Source organism: Corvus cornix, chromosome Z, assembly GCF_000738735.6.
Source record: "Corvus cornix cornix isolate S_Up_H32 chromosome Z, ASM73873v5, whole genome shotgun sequence".
Taxonomy (NCBI): Eukaryota; Metazoa; Chordata; class Aves; order Passeriformes; family Corvidae; genus Corvus; species Corvus cornix.
The window spans coordinates 66,878,069-66,900,463 of NC_046357.1; the positions used below are offsets into that span (position 1 = coordinate 66,878,069).

General features: G+C 37.5%; 1 protein-coding gene across 1 annotated transcript in view; it reads left to right on the plus strand.

Annotated features, from left to right (window-relative positions):
• Positions 1–16,133, plus strand: part of SV2C (synaptic vesicle glycoprotein 2C) — a 116,125-nt gene extending 99,992 nt beyond the window's left edge. The window contains exon 13 of the mRNA XM_010392761.4: positions 6,457–16,133. Within this exon, the coding sequence (XP_010391063.1) occupies positions 6,457–6,640 (184 nt within the window). The 3' untranslated portion in view covers positions 6,641–16,133. The remainder of the gene's footprint in view (positions 1–6,456) is intronic.
• Positions 16,134–22,395: the final 6,262 nt, after the last annotated feature.

Below are 22,395 nucleotides of genomic sequence, written 5' to 3' on the forward strand. Positions count from 1 at the left end.
GGTCCTGAAACTGGCTTCCAGTTCCTCCTGTAAAGGGAATCTAAGCACAAAATCTTTGCTCACTCTGTCAGTGTTTAATACTATTTTCTTCCTCCCTATCAGTGAAACGACCACAAATGTGCAGCAAAGAGTAGCTGGAGGCTGGGCTCAAAGAAAAGTGGATGGAAGGAGGCCAGTTCATGCTACCATGCACAAGAGCCTGGACTGGGTAGCCCCTCCTTTTCCTCCTCTTGGATACCAGCCAGTTGCTGAACTGCAGGGGCTTTGCTGGTGCTGTGCAGTATAATACAAAAGGTGTTTCATAAATCGTACTCTAGGTATTTAGGGATCATACTGGCTTTTTGCCAGGTAGGAGTGTGGTGAACAGTTTGCAATGTGCAGTCTGTGTGATACATGGCACACATTTCAGTTTCTTCTTTATCAGTTATGGTTGCTTCAAAATCTTGACAGATTTGGATTCTGTATGAAGTCACGCTCACCTACATATTTACATTTCAGTTTACTGATCCCTGGAATCGAGGTAACTACTTGGCTTGTCCTACTTTCTTGACGAGTACTTTCAAATTTTATGCTATTTTAGGTTAGCTTTTGCTTTCACATTCTTCATAAAACCTCAGTCTGTCTGTACAATTGCTATAATAAGAGATGTTAGAGGATGTACAGATTTCAAATGGTTCTCAGGTAGGTGATGAAGTAGTGTTAAAATGGCAAATGATGTTACTAATGCTGGTTATAAGTGGGTTTCTGTCTTCTAGATGACACGTATGAAGTAATAAATAATATTTTGATATAACACCATTTTTTAAACTTTTCAATACACGAATTTTAAGAGACACTCATGATGTCCAGATGTAAACTAGTGGATTTCCAATAAGCAAGTAAATTAATACAACTCCAGAATGTAAAGAACTTGTATTTTCTCTTGTTTTTTCCCTTGCATTTTACCTTATCTTCTTAATGGACTCTGCTGTCCATCAGGAGAGGACATCTGTAGGCTGAAATGTGTGACAACAACAATTCCAGCCACCGAGTGTTTTGGAAGAAGGAATGGGCTGAAAGCGTAATTTCAATACAGCTATAGGTGCCTAGCACTCCAGCGACATAAACCTGAAGGCGCTAAACTGAGCACCTAGAAAATATGAAATGCGTGCTTAAAGACCATTTAGTTAGCTTTATGTGACTTGCTTGCATCATATACAAATTCTGTGACAGGAGTAAGGATTTTGTCCTTTCTTCTGACAGCACGCCACTCTCTTAACCATGAAACTGTTTTCTCATGTTGCAGTCCCCAGTCATATTCACAGTGCACCTTCCAGTTTCAGCAGCAGATGCGGGAAACTAACTTTTTTTCACTACATTTATATTTCACCCTCAAGCCCTCTTTGTTCTCTGCATTGGCAGAGTGATGCAGGAAAAAAATATTGTGTGATGAAGTAATTATGGCTTGCATTGTAATGTGTGTGCCCAAGGGGCCTGTAATAACACTGCACAGTTTCTCAGCTCTGCCTGTAATATAAATACGGATGGAAGAGAGTTAAAGTTCTCTGAAGAAGGAACATTAGGACATTTTTATTACTTTAAAATGCAATTTTTACTTTCACATAAATGGTAAGTATCTTCTTGTGAACTTGGGAAGCACCAGCTTTATAAGCCAAGATTCTCATCAGGGAGATGATACAACAAATCACCAAAACCTAAATAGAAAGTGGAATAGAAATAGATCATCTCCCACATAGCAAATAAATCAGATTGCATCAGATAACCAACAATTCATCATTTTGCTATGGCTGCCAGACATCTGGGTTTGAATCTTGTCCAGGAATACTTAGAATTCAAGGTGAGGTATAAAATTAAGTCATCCTGTTTTGCCTTCTTTTAATGCCTCTGAAATAAGTTCATAAGGGTTTGGCCATAATTAAGAAATATATCTCCTATCTTCAGTTCATGATATTTAATTTTTTCACTTCTTCTTGAACACTGAGGATCTATGCCCAGAGCAGTACATATTATTCACACAGTATCTTATGTCCAAGTGTGTATTGGTGTGGCTGTCAGAAGAGAAGCTTTCTGTTCTTTTGAGTCATAATACCGGTAATTGACTTACAGTAGATTTCCTCAGAGCTATTTTCTACTGCCATCCTGTGGATACGGTTCAACTGCATTTTGCTGAAATTTCATGTTAAAGTTTTTAAGGCATGACATGCTAAACCTATGCCTTGGGCAGTAGTCCAAGGAAGGAAGGCAAATTCCACAGTTTTACTTGCACACTAAGCACTATAACTGATCAGGCTATGATATGTATTTTTGTACTAATTTTTTAAGAGAATATAAAACATCTGGGCATTAGAAAACTGTAAATTTTTGGAACATTCGGAAACTCTGTTTTAATGCTTTACATATTATCAATTCTAACAAAAGTGTTATTCAAAGTATTTGTTGTAACTTGCTGGGTTTTGTAACTGTTCTGGAAAGAAAGATAACAAATATTTGTGCCACACATTTATTAGCACCAGGCTGCAGGACAATGAAGTTTTTAGATACTCTGTCAGCAGTGGAAAAGTGGGTCTGAAGTATTTTATGTAGGAATATAAGCACCTGGTCTAAGAAGGAACATATGTGGCAATCAGGAAACAAGCTCTTTTAATCTAAAGGCTTGGATAATCCCTCTATTTTTAACTGTTTGGACTCTTGCCATTTTTATGTGGACCTTGGATGAAAGGAAGCTAAGTATTTTTCTTTGTCACAGCTTTCTCAGCAGCAGAAGTAAAATACATTGGGGAAAATTCCTTTACAGTAACATCCAGCTTTCTCTTCATCTTGACATTTTTATAAAAGACTTCTGTATTTTTCTCCTATCAATACTAAAATCTGTATCTGGGGGGTTTTTTTTAAAGACAATCCCAAACTGATTAACCGGTATTTTCTTACTGATGTGCCTGAAGGACTTAAGTGAACTCTCTACCTGAACAAAGGATTCTTGCTACTTACTACTGGTGTCCTTTGACCTGTAATGAGGATTACTTATGAAGTCAAAATGACATTTTTATGCAAATATTTGTCCAATAACTGATCAACATAAAGAAAATTGGTATATATATGTGGCCCCATTCCCTTGTAATTTTTCATTTATTTTGTTCATGATGCTGAGATGATACATCACATAACTTTGATCATTTGCAGAACTCTTGCACTTTCTTCAAACTGTAGCAGAGACTGTACTAATGCTGCAAAAGACTATAGTCATACATGTGTGTGATTTGCAGCATATTTATTTCCTGGCTATTTTTATTACCCTGGATTCAGGAATTCTCCTGAATTAATCATAAAAGCATGAATTAATACAGATTTTAAAGGGTTTGAATCACAAACACTTTTAAAAAAAAGAAGCACTCCAAATTTGCTACCCCTAGAGCTCAACAATGGTTTGAACACCTTGTTCTGATTTTAAATACAAACACATTCAAACACAGTATTAAAACCGAAGGGTATGAAGGCGTAAGTTTGAACAGTGACAATGCTTTTCAGGTACAGGTCGTAACAACAATTTACTTAAGCCTGTAAAAATCCTATTGTTCATGCCAATTATGTGCTTATTTTAGGCAAAAGAACATGCCTGAAATCTGCTTAAAGATTAAAAGATTGAACTTCTTCTGGGTTGTTCATTTTTTAATCATCAGGACAGCTAAGGGCAATAAAATGAGCTTATTTTTTCTTTCTTTTATTCATTTATAATTTGATAACACTGATGGGATTAGACTAATAATGACCCCTTATAATCAGCAAAATTCTATAAGTCCATTTACAAACAGAACTGGTTTTTCAGTGCAAAGAAATTACCTTAATTTTATTCACACAGAAGAGTTATTGCATGTATTACAAAATTACTTTTAAACTCAATAAGGTAATGTTGGGTATATAACCTATAATAGATCTAAAGCACAATGGCATCTGTAGAGACCAGAACATGAAAAGAAATGGTTCAAATTGCTCAGAAAATTATATTCAGACCACTGTCATAACTAGTTGATATAAGCAACTAACATCTGTGAAACAGCTTACCTTTATAAGGTAGGATAAACCAACACTAAATGTAAGTAAAACATCCCATATGTTTTGTGCTTTTCCAAAGATTTCCTGCCTGTATCTGTCCAAATTTGTTTTAGATGGATCTATGTATTCTTTGGGGAGTTCCAGTACCTCTGAATGTACTGAGGCTATTGACGACTATGTTTCTAATTTCTCTATGGTTTTTTTCTGTTACTGTTATTTGGAGTTAAGTTTGATTTTACATCAGCATTGGCAACTGAGAAAATCATATTTATGTGTGCAGACACTGATCACAGCCAATCACCACCATAACTTTACAAATACTCTCTGTGCATAAGTAAGGCTGACATTAGAACCATTCTGACTCTCTACCTTTCCTTCTTCCCTTGAGTTCTTCAGAATAGTTGCAATCTCGTGTTATTCTATCATGTAAACTCAGTTTTCCAGTCCAGTTGTGTTGCCTTTAACCTCTTTCTACCTGCTTGCAATACAGTCTGTTTTAACAAAGTCCTTCCTTTTCATGAACCTCCCTCCTACCTGCATGCTTTGTGCAGCCCTTCAGAAGGACCTTGACAGGTTGGAGAGATGAACAGAAGAACCATCTGAAATTCAGCAAAGGCAAATGCAGGGTCCAGCACCTGGGGAAGAACAACCAATACAAGCTGGGGCTGACCTTCTGGACTAAGATGACCCTGTTTGAGCTGTGAGGTTGGATCAGGTGACTCGCTGTGGCCCCTTTGAAACTTACCCATTCTGTGATTTTGTGAACCCCACAAGATTTGTCAGTCTGGAGCTCCTTCTGTCTCAGTAGCGACCCCCCATCCTGGGTCATCTTCCTCCAGATTTTCTGGGCTTTATCTATCCCTGTAGCACAAATGTTTCCATACTAGAGATTTGCTTGTTTTCTTATAGGCTTTGGAAGTTCACCCCAGTAGGATGGCTCTTCTATGCTTCCTTCAGTGTATCTCATGCTCCTCCTTCAGACCCATTCGTCCAAAGGTCATGCTTAGAATGGGCATGTTTTAACTTGCTTGTTTCTCCTCTGAGGAAGGTATTTTCAAGGAGTTGCTGCAAATGTTTCTCTGTCAGAAATCATCACAGGCAACATGTCCCAAAATTTCCTCATCTGCTGCGCTCAGCACTGTGATCTCTGGAAGCCCTCGGGGGTATGGACTGCTGGAGGGCAGAACATGTCATTTTCAAAACTGCTACCTCCAGGATGTGCATGTATTTTGTAAAAGTACTGCAGATTCAATCAAATATAGATTAAAAAAGTAAATAAGGACTTTGAACATGTAAGAGACATATCTAGGTCTCATCTGAGCATAGGACTTCTTCCTTTCCCTCACAGAGAATTCAGAAGAATAAGCAGAGTTCTTTTTAAGTCACTCAGATCACTAGCATTTCTCTTAATTACTGTCATTTAGACTAGGTCTTGTAATTGCAGCACAAGCAAGACATATTTTGTTCTGAAAATCAGAACAACTAACTTCTTGATTTTTTTTATTTTATCCCAGCAAACACAGTCTGAGCTCCTCATAGACCTTCTCTCTTTAATTTCTAAGAGAGTTGAGAAAGGTTACAGATTCTACCATTATATAGATATCTTTGTTAGGAAACTTTTGGTAACGCAAGTTTATTCCTGCATCTATGAATCATATGGTCATGTCAAAACACAATTTAAATTATAGCAGGTTGCATAATACATCTATGCAAAGGTTACAAAATAATTAAAATACTTCAGACTACTAACATCGCATCATTGCAATGCCAGACTCCACCTAAATTACCTGTGTCGTACTTTCTTTCTGTTGGCAATCTATTTCCTTTTTCTTTTGTCCAAAGTTTCTCAGATGTCTCTTTCACCCAACATGATTTTATATACTCTATCTTCTTCACCTCTAAGAGATAAACATTCATTAATATTGGAGGTCTCATTAGACTTTTGAAAAAGTACTGGTTCAACATGTGTACCACCTGTAAGAAATCCATTTTTATTCAGTACCCTAAGATGATCATCCTTTAATTCTGATGATTTTCACAGATGACAAAGCCGTTCTCTTTCAAGAGCTACTTGCCCTGTTCACTCTCCTAATGTAGCAATATAAGGCTCACCGAATTTCCATCTGTAAATTCCATGTTCAACTCTAGAGGTGCAAACTCTAGTTCAGTCATTCATTTCACGTTTTGATCCCTGAGGCAGAAGAATGAATTGCCTCAATGAAATACTGTAGCAGCTGAGATTTAATTTCTCATTATAAAGAAGAGCACAGAATATAGGCACAGAATCCTTACTGGCATAAATTTTGTTTAAGATATTGGGGCTGTACTGATTTATTCCCACTGAGAATGTCTCAAAGGCTTTACTCTTTCACATGTATTTTAACTTTCTTCTGTTTTCTCTTCTAGGGCAACAGGCTTTGGCTTTTTGAATGCACTATGCAAAGCTGCAGCTGTACTTGGAAACCTAATATTCGGTTCCCTTGTTGGTATCACCAAAGCAATCCCTATTCTCCTTGCTTCTACTGTTCTAGTATGTGGAGGTCTGGTAGGACTTCGGCTTCCTGATACAAGAACCCAGGTGTTGATGTAACTGGAAAAAACATTTACTATTTATTTCCTTCTTTGTACAAATGTCAACTCTCCTGACTGATGGTGCAAAGGCTTCAGATTCTCAACACACGGTAGAGTGCTCAAATGTCAGAAATCAAACTCAAAAATTATTTTGGAGTAGCAGAGATTTAACAACCTCTGTATGAAAGTTTTAAATTTCACTTTTATTTGCTTGCGTACCTTGCTATTCAAACCCATTTCACTTCAAAGTGCAAAGCTACCTCTTTAAAATAGTTTTGGTGACACATCCAGGAAGGTAAAAACCATACTGATTATTAGATATTTAAAATGCAAGAAGTCAGATTATTTCAAAAACACACGCTAGATTTGGCCATGGCAAAATTGTGAGCTTTTGTAACACTACAGACATGCAAGTCAATTACTTATCGGTATTGGTGCAGGGAATGTTAATGTATCAATGCATGCAGCATTTATCAGGAAACTCTACTGACTGCATCAGTACTGGGAACAGTGACCTTCTGCAGCTGTGCTTAGGTGGTAAAAACTAGTGGCAATGACTCTTTCTCGGGAAACATTTTTAGGCAGATTCAATCTAAGTAAAGATTACCAACCACACCCCATACTGGCTGAGGAGAAGGCAACAGCTACTGCAGGGAATTTAAAAGTCCATAAGGGTATGCAGCAGAGAGAATAACAAAATTAACGTTTTCACTTTTTGCTGCTGATCCTCCAGAAAAAATTTTTTTTATTCTCACTTGTGGCATCTGGAATATTTTTTCCATCTAAAACAGTGAATTTGTCTCATTCCAGGAGTGAATGAATGCAAATTGTTTTGCTGTTGTAAGTCTGAATAAAGGAAAAATCAGGCCATTGAACTATATGATAACTAAGATACTTTCAGAGGTTTATTTGGAATTTACATATGTAAACACCTTAGTTTTTTTCATAGTTTCTACAGTTCTTAATATAACCATTTTCTCAGCTAATTTTTAATAGCTCCAGAGATGTCTGACCACTTAATATTTTCAAATATCTCTTTGAAAGGCCATTAAGAAATAAGCCATAGCAAGGCTGCAGGGGAATGGTAATGTTTTTATTGGACCAAGTGCATAGATGAAGAGCAAATGGTAGTAAATACATTCCTTCTATGCTGTGGACAGTTCTGATTACTGTGAAGTTCCCCATCAGTTCTAATGCTATGCAAAAGGTTATGGGATCAGCATTAAAAATTTAATACAGATACAGTTATAAAATTATTTTTATAAGAAAAGAGGCAGATCCTCTGGTGACAGAAACTGGCATTGCTTTCAGTGAAGCCAAGACAACTTGTATCAGCTGATGAACTATCTGCAGTTTCAAGTGTCAAATAACAAATTTGCTATAAAATATACGGAAAAGTTTAGGCAGTATTTTTCTTCTAATTATGTCTGACAGCATTTAGTAGGTAGATGAACCATTGCCAAGGAACCAAGCTTTCAGATAAGGTCATAGTTTAGTAAGCTAGGGTTTTTTTCATTAGTCCTTCTCTTGCTCTTAGACATGAACTTAGATCTGGGTAGCAATATGTGGCACTGCATTCTTTATCAGTCATCATCTTTATCATATTAATAGAGTCAGTAAAAGTCTACATAAGATCACTCAACACATTTATAGTTCACTGTTTAATCTATTGATTCTGGAAGTGATATTTTCAGTTACTAACAAATGCCTCTGCTACACATTGTAGCACAAAAAAAAATTAGCCCAAGATATTGGTTTCTGCTATGGAATGAGAAAAGTGTCAGAATTAAAAGAGCAGGAGTATGGAAAACGAGGGGGCATTATTTTGATGTTGATAATTTAAATATGCTATAGTAAGGAAGTGTGTTTATTTTGGAATGTTAAGATCAAGATATGTGAGATGAAATATTTTATGTTTAAATCTGATGTAGACATGTCTCTTAAATTTCTAAACTATGCTAATAAATGAGAAAGAATTATTTTTTTCACAAAGTTCTAGGTTAAGAACAAAATTCTGGCCCTAGTTTTGCATCTGTGGCTTTTGTCCACTAGTCATAGCCTTAATATTATTTTAAGGCTGTTTCTTGCAATTAGTATTATATTTGAGCCCTGTTTCTCTGTGCCACTCCTTAGTACCACATGTTTAACTCCTTGCATGTACTGCACAACTTTTTTTGAAATCTGAAGCCTCTGTACATATTTGGAGTCAACATCAACAACAATGGTAAAATATTGCTTTGTGTTGCTATGCACTGTCCTCTTGCAGTAGTATATTCTGTCCATCTCTGCATGTAATTCCCATAACACTCAGATACAGCACTTCATAGCATCTGACCAGCTTGAAGGAAATGGGTCACAGAAAAATAAGATTCAGCTTTTGAGGGCTATGATTCAAGTTTAACACTCTAAAATCTCATGACATGTAAAACTATGTTGATTTCAATGTTGGTTTTATTGCAAATCCTGACTATGTCATAAGTCTGTGATTAAGTCTGGATGAAATGGAATACAACAACAGGAATTAATAGAGATTTTTAAGAATGGGACTACAGGGATATTGCATGGTCCAGAATTAAAATGATCTAAGGTAGAAAAAAGAAAAAGGAATAATGGATAGGAATTGGATGAAAAGTAAATGAAAGAGATGAACAAAGAGAAAACCCAAGAACAATTCCAACATATGAAACAAAATTTTAAATCAGAATTTCCCTGGATGGTGAGCTAGTTGGCTCAACAGATTTGAGCTAGTGTGCAGGCCAGCATCAAAGTTGATGGAATAATCAATAGTTTTTGCTTGAGCGCAATAAAATTTATCTCATAAAGACAAAAAAGTGAATGCAATTTCATGCTATGAGTAACTTGGTAAGATAGGTGAAATACACAGACTGGAACAGAAATCTGTAGGGATCTGGACACAAATGTTACTCACATTGCAAGCAAAATAATTTGGTCTTCAGCAAATCTGTCTTTTCTCGCAGCCTCCAAAGCAATCACAGGTAATAAATACTGGACGGAAGGACCTGCACTTCCTTTCTATGTCTATTCACTTATATGTCACACAAAGAATCGCTTAATGGCCTGGTTAGATTCCTAATACATCAGAGGGAAACAAACTTGATAGCATTTGTGTATCACCATTATAAAACATACGTAATCAAAACTGCTTATTTGTCTGTTTTGGTCACAGAACTGACTGACTACTAACTAGAAATTCCTGTCAGTTTAAACTGAAGTAGGATATAATGTCTAGGAATTTTCTATGCAGCTGAAAAGCTCATCCCAACAGCAGCAATGTCAAAAAGTACAATGGCCCCTGAAAACATAGAAGAGTCACAGCATTTAGAATGCTGTTAACCATGACGGTCAACAATTTTGAAATCTGGAAACTATCCACAAAAGAGACCACATTTTCATTTTTGGCTAGGAAATTTTATTTGAATTAGTTTTACTCCTTACAGGTTGTCTAATAGTAGAACTTGACTTAGCAGACTCTAAAGTCTTGAAAGCATCTTATTTATCCTGCTAGCATGTTTTAACCAGATTGGTTATACTCCTGCTAGCACCCTGTTGCTTGGAAGCATGTGCTACAACCTTTGGCAACCATTGTACTGGTTGTTGAGTACAGGCTCCTAGAGAGGGAACTAGGAATAGGTGTTCACGGTGGAGTGCTGAACAGGATTGATAATGAATGACGTACTGGGAAACCTTCTCCCTCTATACTTGATTTTAACCAGTTCCCTTACAGAGTTGTGTACTACAAAAGTCGAGTACCACTAAAAAAGTTAGCCCTCCTTCCTGATGGCTCCAGTAGTCTCCTCCTTTATCATCATGGGGATATGGGTCAAAGTTAAGGTTGCTAACTCAAGCTCTGCTTGCTTTCTCTTCCTACCATTCCATTCATTCCATCCCAAATTACTTTTCTTACTAGGGGACAAACCTAAAAGAAAGTCAAACCTCCAAAACTCTCTCACCTTGCTTCTGACTTCCCAGTAACATTCAGTAAAAAGTTTTGTTGCATATGTTTTGCAATTTGGTTATAACTTTTTAAAACAATATGGAAAGCAACTTTAGAAGTCCTTCTGTGAATCTCACCTTTTGAGACAGCCAGACTCCACACTTCCCTATATAACAAGAAGGCTGGCCTAATACAAGGAGATTAGGTCTCCTCTCAGAATGGCCCCTATTGGCCTCCTGATGAGAGTACAGATTTGAGGGAGTCTTCTTGTCTGTGCACCTAGCTCAGCTCCATTTGGAAGAAATTATATTCTGTATTCTTTTTTTTTCTTTTTTCTACCACTGTGGAGCCTTATCTTTGTGTTGTGCCTCCTCTTGAGGCATAACTGTGGATACCAATTCTCAGCAAAGTAATATAGTCCTCAGTCCCTCAGATGGACAGCCTCTGTGTGCTAGGTTTTAACTCTCTTCCCCATTTTGAGTTTTAAATTAATCTTCATTAGCCAGAGAAAGATGTTTACATCCAGTTGCACCTCTCTACCTAAACAAGATGGTATCACACTAATACAACCTACAAGCCATGTTTCCTGTTTAATAACCTGGAAATGCAATTGAAATTTCAATCACAAGGTTAAAAAATGAATCCTTGCACTCAGGGGGTCAAAGACACAAGAAGTGAAAACAGAAATGCTCCACTTCCTCTGGTGTTTTGAAAGAAAACACATGTTCAGTAATCATATTCCAGAAGAAAACACATCTGAGAGACTGCTTTTCTGTATTTCCTGCCTCCTTGTTCATTAAACTTACTGTAAAATATTAGGTATTTTCCTGCATTAGTACTTTCAAATGCTGCTAGTTGAGCAAACACAGCATGAAAATACAGACTTTTGCTTGCTCTTTCAAGGTAAGACAAGGACCAGGTGAAGATGTGGAATTAGATGAGACATGTTAGCCAGAAAATCTGGAACTCAGTTCAAAAGCTGAATTAAATGGAAAGCATCAATTTATAATGCTACTTTCAGATCTCCCTTACCTTCATTTACCCTCACCCAGTCTACAACCAATCCATGTGCTGCTATCAGCCTCATTTGCTTTCTTCTAATAATTTCAATAAGTGTTGCAAAATTGGATTCACTATCACAATCTGCATTTTTATATTTTTGTAGAGGTAAATTTCCTATTTCTTCCTGCAAAGGAAGGATCCTTCAATAGTCCCACTCTAGATGTATAAGATTGTTACATAGAGCTTCATCAACATTTAGGACCTTTTTTTAACGCAGTGACTTAGCATGTCAAAAGCAGAAAAACGATAAATTGGGCATGATCGATATACTTTTCTTATTAAATATTTTGTTGAATTATCTACAAAGATGCTGGCCTGTAATATGGAGTTCTGGGCCTTTGAATACATCCTGTGCAACTCAAAATGAACAAAGCAGTAATTTTCAGCAGTCTCCTCCCACAACATACACGAGTTACATTTAATAGGACCAAAACACTTAGGGAAAAGTACAGTGCTTTCTAGGGTAAACAATCTATTCTCTTGGACAAAGGTCTAGAACATATCGCTCGCTTCGGACCAGTACACAGTCTGATAACCAAAGATTGGAGATTACTCAACAACAAAATTATTTGGGTGAGGATGACCTGACACAAAGGTATTGTTCTTTCCACCCAGGGTATTCATGAATGTACACTTTAATGCCACATAACCAAGATGATTTGTAGAGACCTTGCCCCTACTCTGGCCATCAACACATCTGAGTTGTAGCCAGACACATCAGTCCACAAGTGAGAGAGAAAGTGAGAGAGAAAAAGAGCTGGCAGGCACTTTCAGCACTCTCTGCACAGCTAGCCACCTAAGCTCATTTCGCTTGGATCCTAAGGATCTGGTTTTTTGCTTAGCTTTCTACTTTCTAATTTTGGACATCTACCACTTGCCATTCAGTTTTCACCAGCAGTCGTGACCAAGCAAGCTGAAACTCCTTAATGCTAAAGGGCAGCACTCACACCTCATTGCAAGCACAGTACTCTGCAAGAGTCCAGTGTCGTGTGTTGTTCCAGTTTCATTTGTTGTCAAGAGATAAAGTTGTCAGCTAGCATTTCTCTTGTACAATTCTGCATGTATTCTTATCTATAAGACATGCCTTCTATCCTCTTAATGTCTGCCTTGTATGATCATATGTATGCCCATCCCCCACTGGTTATGTGATAAAAATAATTTGTGAATCTTACTTAGGTCTGTCTTACCCAGTTAAAAGGTGATCCTTCAAAAGAAGAAGGTTGGGAAAAATAATGAAGTGGAATCAAATTAAATGAAAACTATGAAGAGGAATAACTCAAGATGTAGGCTTCAATTATTGTATTTTTTCAGATGTTTTCTTCAAATCCTAGCCTGAAGCTATATAATATTGTATATTGTAAAGAACTATTACACAGTTAGAAGTGAACACATATGCAGACATATGTGGGTGAGTATACACACATATGTACACACTCACCTCTCTATAACACAGGTAGATGTTAAATTTACAGAACATGTTCTCATCTCTTTCTCTGTGACAGTATTACTGTCTTCATTGTGCATTATGCTTTGAACACAAATAACATCCTGCTCCATTCCTTGTGCAGAAACCTTCACTTATTCATGTGCAAAATTGTTGGGATGCCAAGAGTCATCTCAACTGGCTGTTAGCTTCCAGTCATTGGAAGGGGATTCCTAAAATTGTCTGAAAAATGAGCTTTGACTTAGCTGTTGCCTTTCTCCGCCTGCCCACCCCACCCTCCTGCCCCATCACACTGTGCCAAACAGCAAAGCAGCACATTGTGCAAAGGCACTGGTGTTCTAGTGACTAGGAGACACAGCACTCTCAGATACATAAACTCCTAAAAGCTATGAATTTTGTCTTATTCAACCAAAAGGCCTTCAAAATGGTCCATGGGGATATCAACATGCTAACTTCTGTGTAATGTATGATAAAATGTCTGTGATTTTCTGTATTGTATGTTCTTTCATTGTTTCTGCATATATGGCTGCTGTTGTTCTAGTGATGTGGTTAAAGAATTATTTGCTACTGTTCTTATGAGCAATTTTTGACCAGCCTGAAACAGAGCCATTGCCAGGGTGTTTTACAATTAATGACTAACACCCATGAAGATCTTCTACAGTAATTAGTGTCATATAAAGACATGGATACTATAAATCAAGCGAATCCAGGGTGAAAATATCAGCATATACCCACAGACCAGTGACAGTGGAAAGAGCTCTTCCAAAAGCTCTGGCATCTGCTACATTTCTTCTTTGCTCTTTGCCGGATGTTCACTCTTTGCAGTATTCTTCCTCTGGTAGGGGACATGCATTCATGCTACAGAAGTAAGAAAGCAGAAGAAAGGGCGTATTCCTTCCACAGGAAGGAATGTATATTTGCTATAGGAAAGCCAGCTCTATAATAAGATTAAAACAAACAAACTGACCAACCCAAGCAGCTTGCTATTCTTTTTTTATCCCCAGGTCTTCTATGAGTCGATAAACTAAATACCACTGCATACCAAACCTGTGGGAGGAGACTAAGAAAGGGTAGCAAAGCTTACATGATAGTTCTTTTGGAAACGAGGAGATCTTTCCAGGGGGAAAACATACTCAGTGAGTGAAACCATAGCATATAGTTTCCAATTGTGATCACCAACAGGCAGTTTTAAGTAGAAAATTGTTATTCAGGTCTACAGTAGCAGTATATAATGCTACCTTTCATATGGAAATGTGTAAAAATTGGTTAAAACCAATAGCTTGGAAGAAAAAGGAGAAAATTTGAAAAGCTACTTAAAAAACACGACCTCCCATCATCTCTTTTTTACAAACCTTTTAGTGCTTTCCTGTTTCTTCCTGCTACCAATCCATCCTGATATTGTGACTGACTTCTTCAGTGCCTCACTAACTAAATGAAAGGTTTTATTGATATTTGCAACAAAAATTGAGAGCAGGCATGAAATTAGCACTGTAGGAAAGCTAGCTCATATATAAGAATTTTTAAAATGCCCCAAGCTGCTAGTGTCTGCCTGCATTTACTGTCCTCCAAGTGGTTTAGGATCTTACGAAGTGTTACATGAAAGAAGCTTTGTGTGTGTAAACTGATCCCTGTTTAAATCAGTGAAGCATTTTTTTAGGATCAGGACCCCAGCTTTGTCTTTCAAAAATATGAAGTCTGTGACTGTGTATACTGCCATGTTGGAATTGCTATTGTGAGAGAAATGTGTTCTTTCAGCCCTTTTTTTAACATGAATAATTTTAGCCTGGCTTTTCTTATGCATGTAATGTTTTGCAAACATTAAAAGGATTTTATAGCAATGCTGCAAGCCAACTGAATCAACTGGCAGCTTATTTTAATCTTTTTCTATAGGGTATTGTATTAAAAACCCCAATTAAGCCTTTTGGAAAAATGCTGTATTACGTTCAGCTGCACAACACTGTGACAACCAAATTGTATCTCATATTTGGCATCAAACATATGTAGGAATCTACTGTATAAAATTAGATGGCTGTTTAAGTGGGCAGTTTCCATTGCAGTGTAATGACATGTGCAGAAGTCAAGTATCAGGAAGTAGAGCTCTTGGCCCTCACTGCAACTTATTGGTATTGTAAGGTTACTGATTTTCTTAAAAACTTGTTAGGTTTTTGCTTTCACTGCAATTTATTGGCATTGTCAGGTTACTGATCTTAAAAACCTGACAGCATTTTCTAATGCTAAGCAACAGAAGGAAAACATGTATTCCTTCCTAGTTTTTTGTGGTTATTTTCTGTTCCCAGTTTTTACTTCTAAACTTTCACTCAAATTTCCAACTGCTCTGGGCCAACTGGGCATACAATTTTTCAAACAGTCTTCAGTGTACAAACATACAGGTATGTTAGTGGGCATATGTTGTCAATAAAATCATAACCATTTCTGACAATCTCCATTTCTCAATGCAAGGTAACATGTACATATTGTATATACGGGTAACAAGCTACTTTAAAGTTGAATTGCCATCTGAACATGGGAAATTGACTTCAGATCTGCTAATCTGCATCAAGATCTTGGCAATGGTCCTGACCTCTCTGTTTCTTTCTTTCTTTGTTTCCTTTACTGCTGTGTGCGCCTGGAAAGCAGGTTACAGTCATCACTATTGTATATATATGTTTGCATGTGTGTGCCTTGATAAATTCTCTTTTTTTGGAGTTCTGAATTTTTCATTTCAAGTCCAGCTGGTACAATTGTGAACTCATTTTTCCAGTATCCTCCTCTGTGTCAAATTGCCAGCTTCCAAAATGTTTGACCAAGTGTTTTGATTAAGTTCTCTGAGGAAAGCTGTCTGTATATTTGTGAAAGGGCATGCTCTGTGTGGGATGACTGTGTACAGTATAAATCTATAAAATGTGGAAGTGTTTATAAATTTATCTGCAAAATATTTATCATCTGTGTAACAAATGCAAAGTTATTTAGTGTACATCAGATTAATAAATGGGGATGATTTTTTGCTCTGCTGTATTAAAATAAAGATATGTTCTCTGCAATGAATACATACCAGGTGTGATGATAGCCAGAATACTATTATTCTTTATTCACATGATACTACACTACCCACTATACAAAAAAACAGTTGTTTTACCTTTGTTAGTTATTTTACAAAGGTTCTCTATGCAACTCATCTTTAGTGCCTGTAATAGAAGTTGAACATGTAGTAAAAGTAAACATGGAACAAGTTAATAAAGTTAAATAGGTTTAAATGACTGTAAAAAAAAGTAGAGTAAAAGTTACTATGGTTCTTTAGTTAACCATCTGGGATTCATATTTTTATGGTACTTAACTAGACAAAATAGACACCTGGCCTTTCAGGACATAACTGCATTGTAGGAGTACATTATCAACCAAAGGGTCTAGTCTAGCTCTATGTGAAAAACATACTGCTGCAAAATATAATGATCCATAAATCTGAAAGGCCAGGGGAAATTTATACAATAAACTATGATTCCGTAAGAACTTAGTATTCACAGGAAAATCCCACCACCAACAACAAAACCAAACAAACACATACAAACAAAAAAATTTCCCAAACCACCACACACACAACCAAAACCAGCCCAGAACCCCCAGAACCTGAAGCAGAACTGTAACAATGTTCAGTTCATTGCATTTGTGCTTTTGGGACATCCAAAAAGCATCAACAGATCAAATGTGGTAGCTTTAAAATAACAAAAATTGCAGAGTTATTTATATTCTGACATTTCCATGGATAAATTGGAAACAGATTTCCAAATATAGGTTATTTTAAACAGATGATGGACTAAACAAAACACATGAGTCTTCAGCTGTGTCATCAACAGGGAAAAGTTAAGCTACATGTGAATTGAAACATTTTTCAGCTCATGCAAGAGTACTGCCTGCAAAACCCAGTTACAAAGGACATGTATGATTTTGTGACTGTCCTTCAGCAACTAGGTCTTTTTGTGGTACAGTATGGAAGATAACTTTCTGTGTTTATCAAGTACAACCAATGGAAGTACCAATTCATATTTTAAGCCTCCTTATATGTACATCTTCATCTGCCTGCATTTGCAGGGTACACTGCTGTCATTCTTTAGTGGAGATTTGACTTCTAGTCTCATTTTGGGAAGAAATACTGCTCTTACCTTCTGCAGTTTTACACAGAAGATAAGACAACAATCCAAGAAGGGAGTGTGGGCCAAGATTAGAAGATACGCTTCACAGCTAACTTTCAGAAACAGCACATGTGCTCTAGAAAACCTTCAGTAGAAGGGAATCTTGCGTTGGAGGACATCACCCTGCAAAGAAAGAAGGATACTTCACTTGTAGGACAGTATTCCTCCAAATGAATTTTGGAAGCATACATATGTATCCTTACATATCCATATATATACTTCTGGCTGACAAAGCTATGCTATCAAAATAGTGACACTTAATTCACAGCACTCTGTTTGTGTGTGTCCATTTACCTGTTGTGTGAGATTAGTGCATAGACACCAAGGATGCAAATGTAAAAATGTGAGGCATTTTGTGGTATCCAGCCTGGTATGTCCCTGAGAACAAATATTAAAATAGATGATGTGAATCCTCCATATGCCTTGCTTTCCACTAGGATGCCAGCTAGGCTATGATTTGTATTTTATCCATAGCAATTGTAAAGTTACACAGGTTATATATTATGTGAGATCAGTATCTAACCCAAACTGCTCCCCATCCAATTTAGTCATATCTGGAACTTTTTAGTAGCACTTTACCCTGGCAACAGAGATAAGAAATATTGGCTGAAAGTTCTTCATAAACTGTCCTAAAAATATTAAGCTGAACTGGAAGTCCTACCATTCTGTACAGTTTCTGGTGTCACCATATGTAAACTTTCACAGTATACAAGTTAATGCACTCTTTCTGCAGATGCATTTCACACCATGTTACTTGTGGCTCTCAGAGTGAACCTCACCGATCTGATTAGGTCTTCAGCAACGATTTTGCATTACTATAGCAGACTAAAGTTGTATGTACTTAATATCTTAGGAAGAAAAAATGCCTGACTGAACTACATTTGGAAATGTGTACACTATTCAATCCAGGCAATGTTTCCAGCTGTGAAAATAGAAAGACAAACCAGTGTCGGCCTTATCAGTTCTTGAGTAAGTTCGACTATCCTTCAGAAAAGCCAGACTGTGGCACTTCTAGTCACAGAATGACAAATTGTCAAAGTATTCCTCAAACACACTGTTATGGGCTGAAAAAGTAGGTACTTAAGAATCCTGAGCTGCAAGAATGAAGTGTGAAATGCCCACTGTAAAACCTTAAAATGTTGATTGGATATCCAGATAATTTAGCTGAATTCTGACCAAATACAATCTAGGCTACAGATCTGATATTTATTCTCCCCCAGGAAAATAGCACTTTAATTTAAAAGGTTTCATGATAATGCAGAATTCAATTATTGCAGAACAACAGGTTTTTTTCCCAATAATTACAGTAGACCTGAATTGGGAATTTCACAACAGCTTGCTCATAATGCATTCAATTATATTCTGTGACTGCACAGACTGTAGACCACGTAACCCCACGACTTTCAGGGTGTTCCTGACTATAAATAAAAACATCCTTTGCTTTGCAGTTAGACTGGACTTTACAGAGAGTAGGGATGAGAAATCAGATAAAACTAAGAGTAATCCACCTTCTCAAGAGTTCTGGAAGTGAGGTCACTAGTGGGCTCTTGTATTTGCTGCATCATTTGTCTTTGGCTGGCTGTCCTTGCATACAGTCCCCAATGACTCCCTTGCAAACTCCAAGTTCTGCCTACCATGAGCATTGCAGCATTGGTGTTAGAACCAGACTATGTAAAAGGCATTCCACCTGGTATGTAGGATTACATACCAGTTAGGGCCTTTTTCCCAGGTTTATTTCCCATCCAACAGGTCTGGACCCTTTATGAACTGTTGTCTATGAATACGTTTCCCCATCCCTCCTACTCAGTTACAGCTACAGAAATAACTGGTTTTATAGTGTTCAGTATAGTTATATGAAAAGTAAGTTCAGGCTGCTCGAGAGTAATTGCCCATCAGCCCAAGTCTCAGTATACAGGAGAAGTTTGACTTTGGCCCTTTAGTCTTTAGCTAAAATCAGAGGGTTTAAAATTTAAATTAAAAAAAAATGTGGTCACAGCTGTTAGTAAAGATGTTGACATAGAACAAAGGAACACTAAGATGTTGATGTGCTTTTGAGTTAGAGTAATATTGGTATTACACTGTTAATGTGAACTCTAACTCCATGTCTTTGGTAGGGCTGCCATACTGTGTTTTGTGATATATAGGATATTAACTATTGAAGACATATGAAGGGGTATGGGGTCAAATGGAGCCCAGTTCCCAGGGTAAAACTCTGGACTTTGCATGCCAAATGCATACCAGAACTATTGACTGATCATAAACCAAAAGAAAAAACAGATGGGTGAGAGCACACATCTGTTTAAGAAGTCATCTGCAATTAAATATGTTACTTTGCATTGTTATTGTTACACGAATATTGAAACCAAGGAAAACTACCTGTTCTCGGTGACACAGGATCTTTCTTCTGTGAAAGCATTAACACTGACCGTGTCTGGGGAGCATATTATACTGTCAGTAAACTAGCTATGGAAAATAACCTGGTCCACATTGAAACAGTGCAATTGCCAAACTGACCTACAGGTGGAGCAGAAAAAATAACTAATGAGATCAACAGGAAAGACCTTATTAGTAAAGCTCCCAGAGTTCCAGCTGTTACTGCTCAGCAGCAGGCAGATCCTTCCCTCGCCCAGGCACCGCACACATTGTGATACGGGTAAGCAGTGTCCTTACCCAGGGATTAGCTCATCTCTGACGTGTTTTGGTGGAACAAGTCTTGAGTGGAGGCAGCTTTGGAGCTCTCTGCAGTAGTGCTGCCATAACCCAAGGAGCCAGCACCAGGATACCAGTGCTCCTGAACACAAACATGCTGCTAATTAATTTTTCACTGCTTATTTTTCACATGCACATTTTAATGCTACAGCTACAACTGATGTGAAATCTGGTTATCTGAGGAATACCTGTTTTCCTTTCAAGATATTTCCAGGAGTGTAATTCAAACTGAAGCCATTTTGATCTAAATAAGAGGAGGCTGCTGACACTTTTCCCCGTGAAGGGTCCTGGATGCTGGGATTAGCTCTCCTGGTCGTGCCTCCTGGAGCCTGAATTTGTCAGTCTTTTAGACATGTTCTTCATTTTTTTACACTAATGTGAATAATGAGGAGCTTTCCAAAGGCTGGAGCTGTGCCAGTGGAAAAGTGATGGAAATAAGACCAGAATTAGTCTAGTGGAAATCCATGGGAGTTTTGCCTGAGCTTTATCTGTGGGGCAACTGTTGGCAGGCAAGAAATAGTTGTAGGGTTGCCTTAGCTGTCACTCAGTATGCTGTAAATGCAAAGCTCCTAATGCTGTGCCTCGAGAGTAATAAATAAATAAAACATTAATGAGTGAATAATGCATAGACTTTTAGTGGAGTGGAAACATTCCTAAGCACATGCAATCACAAAGAAGCACACAGATGCTGTGTTAAAAACCGAAAAAATGCCACTCCAAAACCCTTAAAAATCCCTCCCCCAAAAGAAACACTGCCACAGGCAGACCACTTACAGCTTGTGGATAACGTGAGGAAACAATCAAGATTTTACCTTTGCTACATCCAGCTCAATAAAGAATACTTTTTTCCTGAATCTGTGAGCTGCAGCCGGCCACAGATGTTCCCTGCTTTCAAACACTTCTGAATTCTTTTTTATGGTTATTCATTATGTCTAGACAAGGAGGGTCACTCCACTCCGAAGTACTCGGTTAAATGAATAAATATTTATTCCAACAGGCAAATGGAGAAAGGTCTTTTCTGGCAGGGTGCTGGCAGAAAGATTCCCACCTCTGTCTTGCTAAACTCATGCCACTTTTGCAGGAACCAAGGCATTTGTCCAAGACATTTTGAACAAATACTCCTTTTTTAAAAAACCTGTTCAAGCAGAGAAACTGGTTTCTTAGGTACCTTGACAGACAAGATTTAACAAAGTCTTGCCCAGATGGGGAAAGCGGAGGGAGCCTCACCTGATAGGAAAGGGCATATAAAAGTATACCTTCAAAATGCACCTTAAGTAATGTTAGATGCATGACATTTAAGCAATTAGAAGTAGACACAACAAGCTATGGTATCACCTGATATTTCCACTCCGCTAGTACTTCTCACTTTCAGCACAGGACACATCACTCCAGCCTCTTTTACACTTAAGCAGCTTTTTGGGAGCTGAGCTGGCTTCTGAAAAAGAAAACCACAGCTTTTGAGCAGCAACAAGGAACATTAAGTCAGCTTAGTCCCATGACTGAGGTAATGGTGTGACCCTACAGACAGATCTGTGAGCCCAACCATGTAGCAAGAGCGGTGTTTCTCCAGTTTGTAATGTGCAATCTGGGTCCTGGGAAGAGTCACTGAAGAATCACAGTATTGCTTTCTCCAATATGTCAGTGTTTGAAATAAAAATTCTTGGATTTACTACTAAATTGGAAATCATGAGGTTTTTCTGACAAAAATGCTGGAGGATATATAGCTATTCATATTTCCAGGACTGTATTTGCTAGTTTTCCCTCAAAACACAAGGTCTTTTTAAAAAGGCTATTTTCCTCAGAGCAATTGAAGTGTGGGTGCATAAGCACCTTCTTACTTGGGCAGCTGGAGCTTTAAGGCAAATAACATGAGATTTACAAGTGGCAGAAAGAAGAGAGATTTCTGTCACTGAAGTAATTTCTCTGACCATTTTCTTTTTCAAGTGTCAGTGCTATACAAATACACCCTTTTACACACATCTAATGTAACACTATCCTTTAACGTGCATTTTAATACACCTAGTTTCTTTCTCTATAAGTTTCGTTGAAGTTACTCATATATTTGTTTCTCCTCCATCCCACAAACTGTTTCTTTTGCTTTTAAAACTGAGTTTTCAATTTTATTAAATAACAATATAATTTGGTTTCTTTTATTTATATTGATGCCAAATAGAGCTCCGTTAGGCATATTTCCAACTACCTTGTCTCACTCTAGCAATCGTTACAAAATCTGAACCTCTAAACATTGAAGTTTGGTGTTTAGTGTTGCCTCCAACCATATGACAGGACAGTTCAGAATTTAAAATCACTTCCTCAGTGGCAAGGAAGCATTGCTGCTGAGAGAGCAAGGCACTTCAGCTCTTTTGTTACAGATCTGCATTTAATCTGCCATTCATTTTGCCATGATATTTTGAATT